The sequence below is a fragment of the Zeugodacus cucurbitae genome, chromosome 6 (assembly GCF_028554725.1).
Source record: "Zeugodacus cucurbitae isolate PBARC_wt_2022May chromosome 6, idZeuCucr1.2, whole genome shotgun sequence".
In the NCBI taxonomy this organism is placed as follows: domain Eukaryota; kingdom Metazoa; phylum Arthropoda; class Insecta; order Diptera; family Tephritidae; genus Zeugodacus; species Zeugodacus cucurbitae.
Genome location: NC_071671.1, coordinates 33,211,420 through 33,227,152, shown reverse-complemented (window position 1 = coordinate 33,227,152; position 15,733 = coordinate 33,211,420). Strand labels below are relative to the sequence as shown.

Here is a 15,733-nt window from a genome sequence, read left to right as displayed (position 1 = left end):
CTATCCAGGCGGGAAAAAGCAGAACTAACGGCGTGGTTGTTGCTTCCGATGATATAAATATCATCGGTGCACGCCAGGAGCTGTACACTCTTATAGAAGATCGTACCTTCTCTATTTAGCTCTGCAGCTCGTATTATTTTTTCCAGCATCAAGTTAAAGAAGTCACTCGATAGTGAGTCATCTTGTCTGAAACCTCATTTGGTATCGAACGGCTCGGAGAGGTCTTTCCCAATCATGACGGAGCTTTTGGTGTTGCTCAACGTCAACTTACACAGCCGTATTAGTTTTGCGGGGATACCAAATTCAGACATCGCGGAATAAAGGCAGCTCCTTTTCGTGCTATCGAAAGCGGCTTTAAAATCGACAAAAAGATGGTGTGTGTCGATCCTCTTTTCACGGGTCTTCTCCGAGATTTGGCGCATGGTGAATATCTGGTCAATTGTGGATTTTCCAGGTCTAAAGCCACACTGATAAGGTCCAATCATTTTGTTGACGGTGGGCTTTAGTATTTCTCACAATACGCTCGATAGAACCTTATAGGCGATATTTAGGAGGCTTGTCCCACGGTAGTTGGCTCCTTTTTGCTGCACAGAGGCGGGTGCGTATCTTCGCTGCAACCAGATAATGGTCCGAGTCTATATTTGGTCATCGGAGCGTACGCAAGTCTAAAACACTGGAGACATGTCTTCCGTCTATCACAACATGATCGATTCGGTTACGCGTATTTCGATCAGGAGACAGGCATGTTACTTGGTGAATTTTCTTGTGCTGGAATCTGGTACTACAGATGACCATATTTCGGGCCCCAGCGAAGTCGGTCAGCCTCAGGCCGTTTGGCGATGTTTCGTCAAGGAGGCTGAATTTTCCGACTGTTGTGCCAAAAACACCTTCTTTACCCACCTTAGCGTTGAAATCGCGAAGCACGATTTTGACATCGTGCTTGGGCAGGCTCGTAGGTGCGTTCTAGGCGCTCATAGAAAGTATCTTTGATCACATCGTCCTTCTCTTCCATTGGGGCGTGGGCGCAAATCAGCGATCCTCGCTTTTATGCGGATTGTGGCTAGACGTTCATCCACCGGGGTGAATGCTAGGACTCGGCGACGGAGTCTCTCTCCCACCACAAATCCAATACCAAATTTGCGCTCCTTTATATGGCCGCTGTAGTAGATATCACAAGGACCCACCTCCTTCCGTCCTTGTCCCGTCCATCGCCCTTCTTGGATGGCGGTGATGTCAGCCTTTAGTCGTATGAGGACATCAATCAGCTGGGCAGAGGCACTTTCTCAATCAGAGGTCCGGATATTCCAAGTGCATGCCCTTAATTCGTAGTCCTTTAAACGTTTTCAGTGGTCGTCATCAAAATTGGGGTCTCTCATCCGAGGCTGTTTCTTTCTTTTCATTGGGGGGTGTTTTTATGTGGTGAGTCCGAAACCTCACTTTAGCTCGCCTCCAAACGGCTGTTTGTTGGTAGCCAGAGGGTACTTGGTCTAAAACCGGATGTCGTGAGCTGCTTGAACCATGTGGAGTAGAATCGTTTCTGGCCACTCCCAAGTAAATGAAAATCAAAAACTATTCTCACTTACGTGAATTTTAACTGTATTAAATTCGTTGATGCTTTGATTTTTTCCTAAATGAATTTTTTATATGATACTAGTAAACCCGGCCACGCTTTGCTGTGAATAATTTATATACATATATTTTTTATTTTTTAATACATTTAAATTATTACCTAGGAATATAGTTATAAAATGTATGGTTTGTATTAAAATTCATATATTTATATGATATTCGTCCTGTCCTTGTTAAAATATTAGAGGATATTGAAGTGTGTCAAATGAGCGATGTAGATCTGAAATAATGCTGAGAGTATTGTCCTGCTGTGTGATTTTTATTGATCGATTTTCAACAGGATCACCAACCATAATAACGAAACAAATTACGTCACACAAAAAACATTTGCTCAAACAAATTTTTTTCCAAAAAAACAAATTCAAATTTCAAAAAATACAATCAACTACACGTATATAAACAAACACCTGCCGCAATGTAAAAATTTTCAAAAGCCAGCTATGATATGCACCCACAAACCAACAAATGAGAAAATATACATACAATCGTAAATATATTCAAATATTTGCGGTAATGTAAAAATATACAAAGCCAACTACAGAAAAGGTATACACGTACTGACAAATTTTATCTACACACACAATCGAACATATATTGAAAATGAAATATTTTTATGAAAAAAAACACACATATATACACACACGTATAAATGAATATACAAATGCATAAATATGTATCCAAAAGCGCTAGAAAACTACGACAAACCACAAACTAACGTACAAATATTCAAATGAATGTACTTACATCCAAATAATATAAACTTCAAACAACGCATTTTCATTTAATGTTTTTAGCAAGTGGTAGCTTTTGTTATGACAGCCTAAATCCATGAAAATGTAGAAAGAAATGTAGCGCCATCTACTGTAACATAGCGCACTTAGCGCCACCAACTGGTGGATAGCTCTTTGCTAATAATAAACAAATAATTTGCAATAAATAAATAATGCGACTATAAGGAGAGTTATAAACTATCCTATCTTTCAAGTTGGACCAAACTGCACCCAGTGTTAAAAATTTCATTGAAATCGGTTCAGTAGTTGAGGAGTCCATCGAAAACAAACAACGTGACACGTGATTTTTATATATTAAGATTATTCTTATAGGTGGAATATGGGGTTGGATGGGGAAACTATAACGACAAATCATATTCACCTCTTTTCCCGCTTTTTTTGAAATTTTTATGAGAAGTATTTTGGCGCAAACCCTACACACAACTGCAGAAGCGGGTTCGCCTTCTCACTTTAGCTCGCCTCCAAACGGCTGTTTGTTGGCTACCCAGAGGGTACTTGGTCTAAAACCGGATGTCGTGAGCTGCTTGAACCATGTGGAGAAGAATCGTTTCTGGCCACTCCCAAGTGAATGAAAATCAAAAACTATCCTCACTTACGTGAATTTTAACTGTATTAAATTCGTTGATGTTTTGATTTTTTCCTGTTGACGAAATAAATTGGAAGCCGATGATGTTCATTCAACGACAGTTTATTAGCAACTGATTTCTTGTATAGACAGAGTTTTCGGTATTCATTAAAATAGAAAAGTATTGACTTAGAATATTCGAACATACGAGTGTTGCCAGAGTTTATATTATATATTCAACACTCCTCCTCAACAATTGTATGTTTTACATATTTACACAAATATTTCTTTATTATTACTATTTTAACCCCAAGATCTCTGTAAATTTACAATGATTAACCCTTTTTAAATTTTTCGTTAATACATCAGCTACCATAGCATTACTTGGACAATAGTTTAATTCAATTTCATTATTACTGTAAACATCTCTTATATGATGAAATTTAATGTCTATGTGCTTACTACGAGCATGATAAACGGGATTTTTTACTAAGCTCATCGCGCTCATATTGTCACCGTTGATCACGATCGAACCACCCTTATCGTACATTTTCATTTCTGTCCACAACTTATTTATATAAACAGATTCTTTCGCTGCTGCCGAGAGCGCCATATACTCGGCTTCCGTGCTGCTCAAAGCCACTGTTGGTTGCTTTCTTGACTCCCAACTAAAAACGCTGCCACCAAAGAAAAATGCATAGCCTGTATATGACTTGCGGTCTGTTGCGTCACCACCCCAATCGGCATCTACGTAACCCTTTATCCATTCGCCAGTTTTTCTGTAGTGCAACTTTAAATTTATAGTCGCTTTCAGGTATCGCAAAACATGCTTTGCCGCTGCAAGATGCTCACAATGTGGATCGGAATTTCGCTGCGCTAATTTCCACACCGAGTGCAATATGTCGGGTCTTGTGTTTACCGCGATAAACATTAGTGAACCTATTAGACTCTTATACTCTGCTGCGTTGACCTTTCGACAGTTGCTTTCATTACAATTGACTTGAAAGCTTGGTTCAAGTGGTGTATATACTGGACGACACACATCCATGTCATATTTATGCAATAGTTGTTGCAATTGTTGTTTTTGGCAAATTGATATCGCCCCAACTGAACCAACTCGCTCGATCTCCATACCCAAGAATTTGTTAATGGGACCCTTGTCAACAATCTGAAAAATACTAGAAATTTGTTGTTTTATCTGCATCAACTCACCAAGATCTGAACAAGCAATCATCAGATCGTCAACGTATACTGCAATTATATTTAATTTGCGCCCTTGATTTTTAGTATACAAGCACGGCTCGCTGTTTCATGCAGAAAACCCCATTTCCTTTAAAACTTCATCAAGCCTTGAGTTCCAAACTCTGCCTGACTGCTTAAGGCCGTACAATGATTTTTTTAGCTTCAAAACGCAGTCGTTGTCTTGCTGAAACATCTCTGGCTGTCTCATATAAATGTCATCTTCTAGCTTGCCATTCAAATAAGCCGTCGACACGTCAAGCTGATGAACATGTAACTCGTATTCGGCCGCTATAGCCAACACCATTCTTATAGTTGCATATCTCACGACAGGTGAGAAAATCTCTTTGTAGTTAACGCCATACGTTTGCCCGCAACCTTTTGCTACTAGCCTCGCCTTGTACCGCTCGATGTCACCATTTGCGTTTGTTTTTACCGCAAATACCCACTTGCAGCCAATAACTTTATGGCCCTTCGGTACCGCTGCTTGCTCCCATGTATCGTTGTTAACTAAAGCGTTATACTCCTCCTGCATAGCGCACCACCATTCATGCGCCTGCTTGCTGTTCATTGCTTCTTCAACTGATACTGGTACTTTAACATTTTCAGTATATGCTAAGTTTACTGCACTTTGTTGTTTTCTTGGTCTGCCAGGTAAACCAGTTCTAATTAACCGTGGCCTACCACGCCGCATCTGCTGATGTTCAGGACAATCGCGCATTTCATCATCGATTGAACTGTTACTCTCTACAGCGTCTTCATAATCGGACTGCTCTTCTTCTTCTGCTACATGTTGAATCGGATCAGCTCCTTCCAATGTAAACTGTGCGACCTCCATTGGCGAAAAATCTTCACCCTTATTTTTTCCCATCAAAATTGTTTCGTCGAATTTTACATCGCGTTTAACAATTACCGTTCGCGTTTTTGTATCAAAGAGGCGATATGCTTTCGATGCACTGTCGTACCCTACCATGACGTACTCGTTGCCTTTTTGCTGAAATTTGCTATGCTGCGATTTGTTCAAGGCTATCGCAAGACATCCAAACACTTTAAAATGCTTTACCACTGGCTTTCGTTCAACCCATATTTCGTATGGAGTAACACCATCCAGCGCTTTAGATGGCGACCGATTTCGAATGTACACTGCACAATTTATTGCCTCTGCCCAGTAACTCTCACTCAGCCCTGAATGTACCAGCATACAACGCGCCATCTCTACCAGCGTTCTGTTAGCACGTTCTGCCACACCATTCTGCTGTGGAGTATATGGGACTGTGAGCTGGTGCCTTATGCCACATTCACCCAAAAATCTTTTAAAATTATTATTAACATATTCACGGCCATTATCCGTGCGTAATGTTTTTATTTTGCTACCGGTTTGTAACTCGACCATTGCTTTAAATAATTTAAAGTTTTCAAACACTTGGTCTTTTGTTTTCAAAAAATATACAAACATCGACCTCGATTTATCGTCTATAAAGGTCAGAAAATATCGTGACCCACCGTGCGATTGCGTACTAAACGGACCACAAACATCCGAATGCACTAAGTCTAAAATGTTTTTTGCACGATTTTCTGAAGCTACAAACGGTTGAGAACATATTTTGCTCTTAACGCATGACACACACACAATATCGTTTGCATTTGATATCGAATCTATTCCATTCACAATGTTTTTATTTGAAAGTTCACTTAGGCTTCGAAAATTAATATGCCCATATCTATTATGCCACATTACAGTATTTTCGGCTCTAGTTATATTACACGACTGTATTTTGTCTCGTATTACATACAAACTATTTTCTTTATTTGCTTTAAATATAACAGAATTGTCTTCTTTATCTCGTACTACTGCACAACCATTTTCGAATGTTGCTTTAAAGCCTTTCTCATCAATTTTTGGTATTGATATAAAGTTCATTTGCAAATCTGGTACATACAAACATTTCGTCAGTTTAAAATTCCAACCAGACGTTTTTACAACAACGTCGCCAATGCCTTTGGCATCAACGGAGTATTTCCCTGCTAATTCTATTATTTCGCTATGCTCGTTCATTCGCACAAATAAGTGTTCATCTGTACACATATGCGACGTCGCGCCGCTGTCAATACACCAAACGTTAGAATTCTGCTGCTGCCGCTTTGCCTCCGCAAAAACTGCTAACGATTTCTCCTTTGCCCTCTCTTCTCTGCACTGTGCCGCATAATGCCCCTTCTTACCGCAGTTGAAGCATTTGAAGTTGCGCTTCGCTTTGCTCCTACTGTGTTCGGTTTGCGCACTCGTTCTTTCTCCTTCGCTGCGATTGTTACTAAGCGTTTTGGTTTCGTTGTATTTCTTTGAATTTGCGCGTGCAGCGCATGCTTGTTTGTTTTCGAAACCGTTATGGCTCGCGTCTGTACAGTTGTCTCTGCGACGCTCGCCTTCTTCCGCTACTTTTATTTTCAACGCGTCCAATTTTGGCAAATTATCCCTTGCTTCCAATGCTACTACAAGGTTCTCGTAACTTCCAGGTAAGCTTGCCAACAGCATGATTACCAACAGTTCTTCTTGTAACTCGATGGTTACTTCTGCCAACTCGTCGACAATTTTTGAAAATTTATTCATATGCTCGCGCACATCTTCGCCCTCAGACATTCGGAGACCAATCAGCCTCTTAAACAGTGAGACTTTTCGTACGGGACCACTTGATTTGTTCAAATCTTTTAGCGCTCTCCACACTTGTGGCGCTGTTGTACACTTTTTTATGTGATTAAGGCTGGTTGCTTTTACACACAACATTATAGTTGCGATCGCTTTATTGTTTTTCACCAACCATTCTGCCCTATTCTCCGCTGTTTCCGTTAACTCTTCGGAAACCACTGGCCACAAATCTTGATGCACAAGAACACTACGCATTTGTAGACACCAAGTGTCATAATTGCTTGCCTCTAGTTTTTCTATATTGAAATTTATTCTTTCAGTCATTACTATACTTACGATTATTCACAAAAAAAAAAACTGTTCACGGTTTGCTTAATTTATTTCGCGGCACTATTTGTAACGTTTTACAATTATCCGCGTTGTTACTGCCCAGCCTGCGTTTGGCCTGGGCCCATAACCTGTTGACGAAATAAATTGGAAGCCGATGATGTTCATTCAACGACAGTTTATTAGCAACTGATTTCTTGTATAGACAGAGTTTTCGGTATTCATTAAAATAGAAAAGTATTGACTTAGAATATTCGAACATACGAGTGTTGCCAGAGTTTATATTATATATTCAACATTTCCTAAATGAATTTTTTATATGATACTAGTAAACCCGGCCACGCTTTGCTGTGAATAATTTATATACATATATATTTTTTTTTTTAATACATTTAAATTATTACCTAGGAATATAGTTATAAAATGTATAGTTTGTATTAAAATTCATATATTTATATGATATTCGTCCTGTCCTTGTCAAAATATCAGAGGATATTGAAGTGTGTCAAATGAGCGATGTAGATCTGAAATAATGCTGAGAGTATTGTCCTGCTGTGTGATTTTTATTGATCGATTTTCAACAGGATCACCAACCATAATAACGAAACAAATTACGTCACACAAAAAACATTTGCTCAAACAAATTTTTTTCCAAAAAAACAAATTCAAATTTCAAAAAATACAATCAACTACACGTATATAAACAAACACCTGCCGCAATGTAAAAATTTTCAAAAGCCAGCTATGATATGCACCCACAAACCAACAAATGAGAAAATATACATACAATCGTAAATATATTCAAATATTTGCGGTAATGTAAAAATATACAAAGCCAACTACAGAAAAGGTATACACGTACTGACAAATTTTATCTACACACACAATCGAACATATATTGAAAATGAAATATTTTTATGAAAAAAACACACATATATACACACACGTATAAATGAATATACAAATGCATAAATATGTATCCAGAAGCGCTAGAAAACTACGACAAACCACAAACTAACGTACAAATATTCAAATGAATGTACTCACATCCAAATAATATAAACTTCAAACAACGCATTTTCATTTAATGTTTTTAGCAAGTGGCAGCTTTTGTTATGACAGCCTAAATCCATGAAAATGTAGAAAGAAATGTAGCGCCATCTACTGTAACATAGCGCACTTAGCGCCACCAACTGGTGGATAGCTCTTTGCTAATAATAAACAAATAATTTGCAATAAATAAATAATGCGACTATAAGGAGAGTTATAAACTATCCTATCTTTCAAGTTGGACCAAACTGCACCCAGTGTTAAAAATTTCATTGAAATCGGTTCAGTAGTTTAGGAGTCCATCGAAAACAAACAACGTGACACGTGATTTTTATATATTAAGATTATTCTTATAGGTGGAATATGGGGTTGGATGGGGAAACTATAACGGCAAATCATATTCACCGCTTTTCCCGCTTTTTTTGAAATTTTTATGAGAAGTATTTTGGCGCATCATCGGCATATAAGTGCAATTACTGTGATATGTGAGCTATGGGATCTAGTAGTCCAATGTGGCCATTTTTTTACTTTATATTTAAAATATTTTTCTAGATTTCTGGTGAAATTTCCATAGTGATATATCAACTTGAAGTATTTATGGCCGCGCCTTCATACAAGCCGAACTACTGTGCTCTGCTGAGTTTCCGTTCCCCTGTGAGTCATTTTAAAGAATTGGTGCAACTAATGCACGCTACGCAAGGCCTAACATCACTTTGAAAATTAACGGTTTCTATTATGTAATCATGTAGTCATTTGTTATTGTAAGATTTTTTTCTTTTTCGGCTTTGATGGGTTCAGTGTTGTCAGTTTGATCATGTTTTTGGTTATGTCAATTAGTCTTCTTAAGTTAGTAAATCTGTTTCTGCTAATATATTGAATTTACTTGTGTACGGAAAGATCGCGCTACTGGTAGTGGTAGTGTCAATGGATTTTTTGTCTGGTTTCGTTTCGAAGGTTTGATAAATATTTGGAAAGCACATTCAATTCTTGAGAAGATTTGCAATTTTAATATGTCGGTAAGTGATCTATAGATAGTCTCTAAACTAGCCTGACATTAAATTACGTTCAATTTATATTGATGTTAAAATATAGTTGTTATATGGTCTATCAATGCGAATACTAATATAAAATAAATGTATGTATATATTTAAGATTAAATATTAAATCCAGTATTTTATGTTTGCTCACAGTTATAAATGATTATTGATGCTTAATGATATAATATTTCAATTACCAAATTAAAGTTTATTTTAGTTTTTTTTTTAATTTTTAATTTTTAATTACAACATTATTAATGTATATGATAGCTGTAATGTATATGATATGTGTCAAAATAAAACTTTACATATTTCGTTTTTTATTCCGCTTTTTATTTTTAGAGCAGTAGCAGCATATCTACGTGCATTGAGTTTGTCGCCAAATAATGCGGTTGTTCATGGAAATTTAGCGTGTGTCTACTACGAACAAGGCCTTATTGATTTGGCTATAGACACTTACAAACGGGCAATTGAACTTCAACCAAATTTTCCCGATGCGTATTGTAATTTGGCCAATGCACTCAAAGAAAAAGGACAGGTAATTTATATTTATTATCAAACAAGTGTTTTTCTTATGTTAATTATAACATACTCGTATACTCTAAGCTTTCTCTTAGCCCAATTTAATTATACGAAATATTGGTAGTAAGCCGAATAATATTTTATTTGTTTCGTCATTACTATAATTTAAAGCAGAACTCCAATATTTAAACTATTAATCAGGCAGGTTCTGCAATTCACTTCAGAGTGAATTTCGGTTATAATTCACTCAAAATCAAATCTGTTTATATTGTTAGTGAATTAATGTGTTGGAATTATACAGAAAAAAATATCTAAGAAAATATCGCTCATTTACTTGAATAGTGCCACAACTCAAAAAAGTCGATTTATCAGGAGAGTGATTTAAAGTTTTCAATTGTCTCTTATTTAGTAAATATAGAAAATGTCATAAGTTTTTTGACAAATCTAGTGGCTTGTAATATATTAAATACAATGTTGAGCATAAATGGACCAAATAGAGTGTACTAATGCTTTTTCTTGGGCATAAACGTGATCCACTTTGAATAATGTCGTTATTTGTGAAAAATATAAATCAATTTCGCCGTCATAAGTCAAATGTGTCATTTTTGCTGAACGAAGCAATATGAAAAATATAATTAATTTTTCACCAAAATCGTTTTAATACAAAATGTGTCGTTCTTTCTGAAAAGAAAACCAAATTCACCTTTTCACATATGTGTTGTAACACAAAATGTGTCCTTATTTCGTAAATAAAATTTCAACTAATTCTGGCACAACTGAGATGTGACGTTAATGTGGTTGAAAAATAATGCGAAATAACAAGTTTAATAACGGCACATTCTTATTACACGGTTTATTTTTCTACGCATCGGAATAATTTTTTTATACAATATGGACGATGAAATTCCGCACTTTTCTGCATACTCAACTCAAAAGTCGTGTTTTTATACTCTCGCAACCTGTTGCACAGAGTATTATAGTTTTGTTCACATAACTGTTGTTTGTGTCACCAAGAAATAAAAGAGTTAGATATGGGGTTATATATATATAAATGATCAGGATGACGAGTGCAGTTGAAATCCGGATGTCTGTCCGTCCGTCCGTGCAAGCGATAACTTGAGTAAAAATTGAGATATCTTAATGAAACTTGGAACACATGTTCCTTAGGACCGTGAGAGGGTTGCTTTCGAAAATGGGCAAAATCGGTCCACTGCCACGCCCACAAAATGGCGAAAACCAAAAACATAAAGTGTCATAACTAAGTCATAAATAAAGTTATAACAGTAAAATTTGAAATAAAGGATTGCACTAGGAAGGGGCATATTTGGATGTAATTTTTTTTGGGGTAATGGGCGTGGTCCCGCCCCCAAATCGGTTATTTGTATATATCTCGCAAACCAATGAAGCTATATAAACCGAACTTTCTGCAGTCGTTTTTTTTTAGCCACTTCTTAATACAGTCCAAAAATGAAATAAATCGGATAATATCCACGCCCACCTCCCATACAAAGGCTAGGTTGAAAATTACTAAAAGTGGGTTAACTCACTAACGAAAAACTCACTAACTCACTTCAGAAACACTAAATTTCACATAAGAAATGGAAGATGGAAGCTGCTCTCAGATTTTTTTACAAAATGGAAAATGGGCGTGCGTCGCCCACTTATGGGTCAAAAACCATATCTCAGGAACTACTCGACCGATTTCAATGAAACTTGGTTTATAATAGTTTCCTTACCTCCCAATAATATGTTGTGAAAATTGGCCAAATCGCTTCACAACCACGCCTACTTCCTATGTATATACCAGAACTTAGAAGATGATCTGAATCGTTTATTTTACAATATATATAGTAAGCTGTATTTATAGTGTGGCAGCCCATTTCCAAAAATCGCCGAAATCGGACCATAGGTTTTCAAGGCCCCATATATCGAACATGAGGACCTCGGTGCTTCTAACCTAATATTAGGGTTTCCAACTTCCAATGGACATTATACAATATATATTGACGAATATGTGGGTCAAATTGTGTATTATATAATATTAATTAAGTTAAATAAATAAATTGCGAGAGTATAAAATGTTCGGTTACACCCGAACTTAGCCCTTCCTTACTTGTTAGAGTTATGACACTATTTATGTAAATGAGCGATATATTTTCTTAATAAAAATAATATTTAGTTGAAATATATTTTTTGAAAGAGCAAAAGAATAGACTGCAGATCAGGATACAATTTTATTCGAAAGATGTAAGCTTATGGACAGAATGCCATTAGTGCGTTACTTTCCTGTACATTCTTCGCTATAAAATTGAGTGCTTCTGGCGTTTTTCGTTAGTGATTTAACAGACTTTAAATGGGGTGTAATCGTGGCTAATATCCGAATGCATCCATTTTCACAACATACACACATCTTAAGGAATTGTTTTAGTAAGTCTGGTTAATATAGCTTTAGCAGTTTGAGGGATACACACAAAAAACGTATTAGTGTTCCGGGCGGATCAATCTCTGATCATCCGAAAATGCTCTTTGTAATAATATTCTGTATCGAATATAACATTTACAGCTTAATTTGTGGCTTAGTTATAACACTATATATTTTTCCTCTTAACTGCATTTTATGGAAATGGTCCGATTTCGCAAATCTGCAATACCAACTCCCAATTTTTGATTAAATTATCGCTTGCACAGACGGATAGGCAGACATCCGGATTTTAACTCTACTCGTCATTTTGGTCTATTTGATAATATTTATCCCAGATTTAAATCGTCTAGTTTAAGGTGTTGCAAACAACCGTTAGTCGGACTAAACTATATACTTTGTGATACATGCTGCAAGAGTATAGAAATTAAACGTAAATTTCAAAGACTATATGAGCCCTTGATTTTAAAAGTGATATAAGTCAAAAATTTTATAAATCTACTTTATCAACTATTACTTATCAAATCTTAATAAAATAACATAATCTGAAGAGATTAGCAGCATGCCATGCAAATTAACTCTTTAAAATATGTTTATTTTTTAATTGTTAACTGAAATACAGATATTGTTCGTTTTGATAGTGGTATAAGTCAGGGTGTTCACAAAGTAATTTTGTCATGTCTTCAGATAGTGGTTCAGGTATGATGAAGTAAAACTTTTAATGTAAAAACCTACATGTTACGGCGAATAAATGTAAGTAATGCCCCCAAGAAATGGAAACGAATAAGAATGATATCATCTTCTGATGAATCAGATCATAGTTTAAAAGTGAATTCGGAACCCTTACAAATGGAAGAAAGCAAAATGAAATCAAGAAAGAGGACACGCAATCAACAGATTTTATGCACAAAATATAAGAAAAATTAAGAGAAATCGTGGAAAGGAATATGAAACAAAAAACTCAAAGCCCGTGAGTGCTAAATTTTTCGAAAATATAGATTGTCTTTATTCCAAAAAGTGTTTAAATGGAATCGGATATGAAGACAGGAAAGCTAATTTTGATTATTTTTGGAATTTAGCAAGTTTCGAAAAACAGAATATGTTTCTGTATGGTTTGATTATAAAACAATCAATAAAACAAAAACCCCCCAGAAATCACAAAGGATATATGAGAAAATGGAGTCTTAAGTTTAATCTATATGTATGTATGAGTTCGGAAGTTTCTGTTTGCAAAACTTTTTTTTGGATACTTTCAAAATATCTAACGGAAGATTAAGCCGTGCCTTAAATTCTGAAACACCTGGAATGGATGGTCGTCGCAAAATGGCTAGTTCATCTAGAAAAACAGATGAAAAAATTAAAGTAGTACGAGATCATATTCATACATAAGTGCTGACTTAGATATTCGAAAAATGTATGGGCTATATGTGGAAAAATGTGATGAAAATAATACATCATGTGTAAAGGAGTGGACTTATAGAAAAATATTTAATACTGAGTTCAACCTAAATTTTCATACTCCTTGTAAAGACACGTGCCAAAAGTGTGATTCGATAAAACTAAAAATTGAAGCATCCAGTAATGAAGACGTGAAGTTGTATCTTATGGAAATTCATGATTCACATCTTAAAAGTGCCGAACAGGCTAGAAAAAGTTTAACTGATGACATACAAAAAACAAAAGATAACCCAAGTGAAAATTACGGATTCACATTTGACCTACAGAAAGCGCTTCCTTATCCAAAACTTCTGTTTCGGTAGCTTACTATAAGCGCAACATGTACATATGTATACAATTTAGGGTTTCACAATTTCCACAATGGAAATGCTAAAATGTATGCATTGGATTAAACAATCGCCTCAAGAGGATCACAGGAAGTTGCGTCCTGCATCTTAAAGCACATTCGGGACATTACCACTCAAAAGCATATAATAGCTTACAGTGATGTCTGCTCAGGACAAAATCGAAACATTAACATAGCTTTACAGCCCTATTCTGTGCACTTGACAAAGTAGCAATAAAATTTAAATTTTTTTCATATTTTTATCAAGTAAGAAATTTTTTGGTATTCTGTGACAATGTTGATAAAATAAAAAGCTTCAGTATGCATAGCTTTTCCCCACACTTGTGGGAAACAAAATAATGTAAACAGAAACAGCTAATTTCTGTCCAATTATATTGAATTGAAGTGAAAAATATATTTGAATTATTCTATAACGTACTTTTTCACATGTATTTCAATATTTGTTGCAAAATAGTTAATAATTTAACTTGAATTTCAGAGTAAATCCGTTGCTCTTGGTTTAGACGTGAAGTTTCTGAGAGTGCACAAATATTCCATTCTTCGAATCTGGCCTTATTTTGTCATGTAAAAGATCGTTATTTGGATATTTGGATTTGTTTTAACCGAGCCTTCTTCATTGTGGCTTCGTTGATAAGTTTGGTTTACGATTGACCGGTTATCAGCCTATCTATCCGATTCTGATGTCGAAATATCGACTGAAGCCTCCCAGACCTGATGCAAGTATTTGGTTTGGTAAGGTTTGACAACTTTTTTTTCATATTTTTTTTTATTTTTTTTTTTCTGAACCATCAACATCTCATCAAATATTATGTTAAAGTTTTAGGTCATTCGGAGAAAAACTAACGAAGTTACCGCAGGTTGAATAACGGTAACTCCAGCTAGCTGCGCTGAGTGTACAAAACTTTGATTCGATTTTCCCAAATATGTAATTTTTAAAGTCGGTGACCAGCCTACTGGAAAAACTACGGCATCGATCGTTTTGAAATTTTGAACAAATATTCTACATATACATACATATATAGCTCTCGAATTTAATTACTAACAATTTTACAATAACAAATAGGTCGATTTTTTCGTCTAAAATCGTCATTTTGGCTTGAAAATGGTACCAAAAATTGAAAAATTAAAAAAAAACTCGAATTCAATTGAAAGATAAACTAATAAACTAAAGAAAGCATTTTAATTTTTTGGTTTCGGATGATCCAGCGATGCTGTATGCTGGTCACCGCACAAACACCACTTCTTTTCGAGGTGCCTGCAGAGATCGACGATAAATCCGTTATTCCTCGCTATTTTTCGATAAAACTTTTTTATGTATCCTTCAAATGTTGTACTTTCATATAATAATAAGTAAAATAAACCTACAGCAATAATTTTTTTTTAAAAAATTCATGAAAAAAGGTCTTTTTTCGACGAAACAAACATAATAAATTTCACAAACATAATAAATACTTGTTTGTTGGGACTACATTACTGTCGAAAAATCATAATCCATAATGCAAGACTATTTTTTATTATTTATTATTTATATATTATATATATTATTTATTTATTATTTATTTTTTTTCCTTTAAAATGCAAAACTCTAAATATTTCGAAATAAAAAAAATATGACTTATACCACTTTCAAAATCATGGGCACATATATTGTGCTGATCGACTTCATCGGTGCCCGAAATATGGTCTGTATTACTAAATTCCAGCATAGG

At 35.5% G+C, this 15,733-nt stretch overlaps 1 protein-coding gene across 2 annotated transcripts in view; it reads left to right on the top strand.

Annotated features, from left to right (window-relative positions):
- The window catches only part of LOC105219646 (UDP-N-acetylglucosamine--peptide N-acetylglucosaminyltransferase 110 kDa subunit), a 132,609-nt gene that overhangs the window by 80,443 nt on the left and 36,433 nt on the right, over window positions 1-15,733 (top strand). For both annotated transcript variants that reach the window (XM_054233747.1, XM_054233746.1), the window contains exon 7: window positions 9,622-9,817. In XM_054233747.1, coding sequence (XP_054089722.1) covers window positions 9,622-9,817 — 196 coding nt within the window. The remainder of the gene's footprint in view (window positions 1-9,621; window positions 9,818-15,733) is intronic.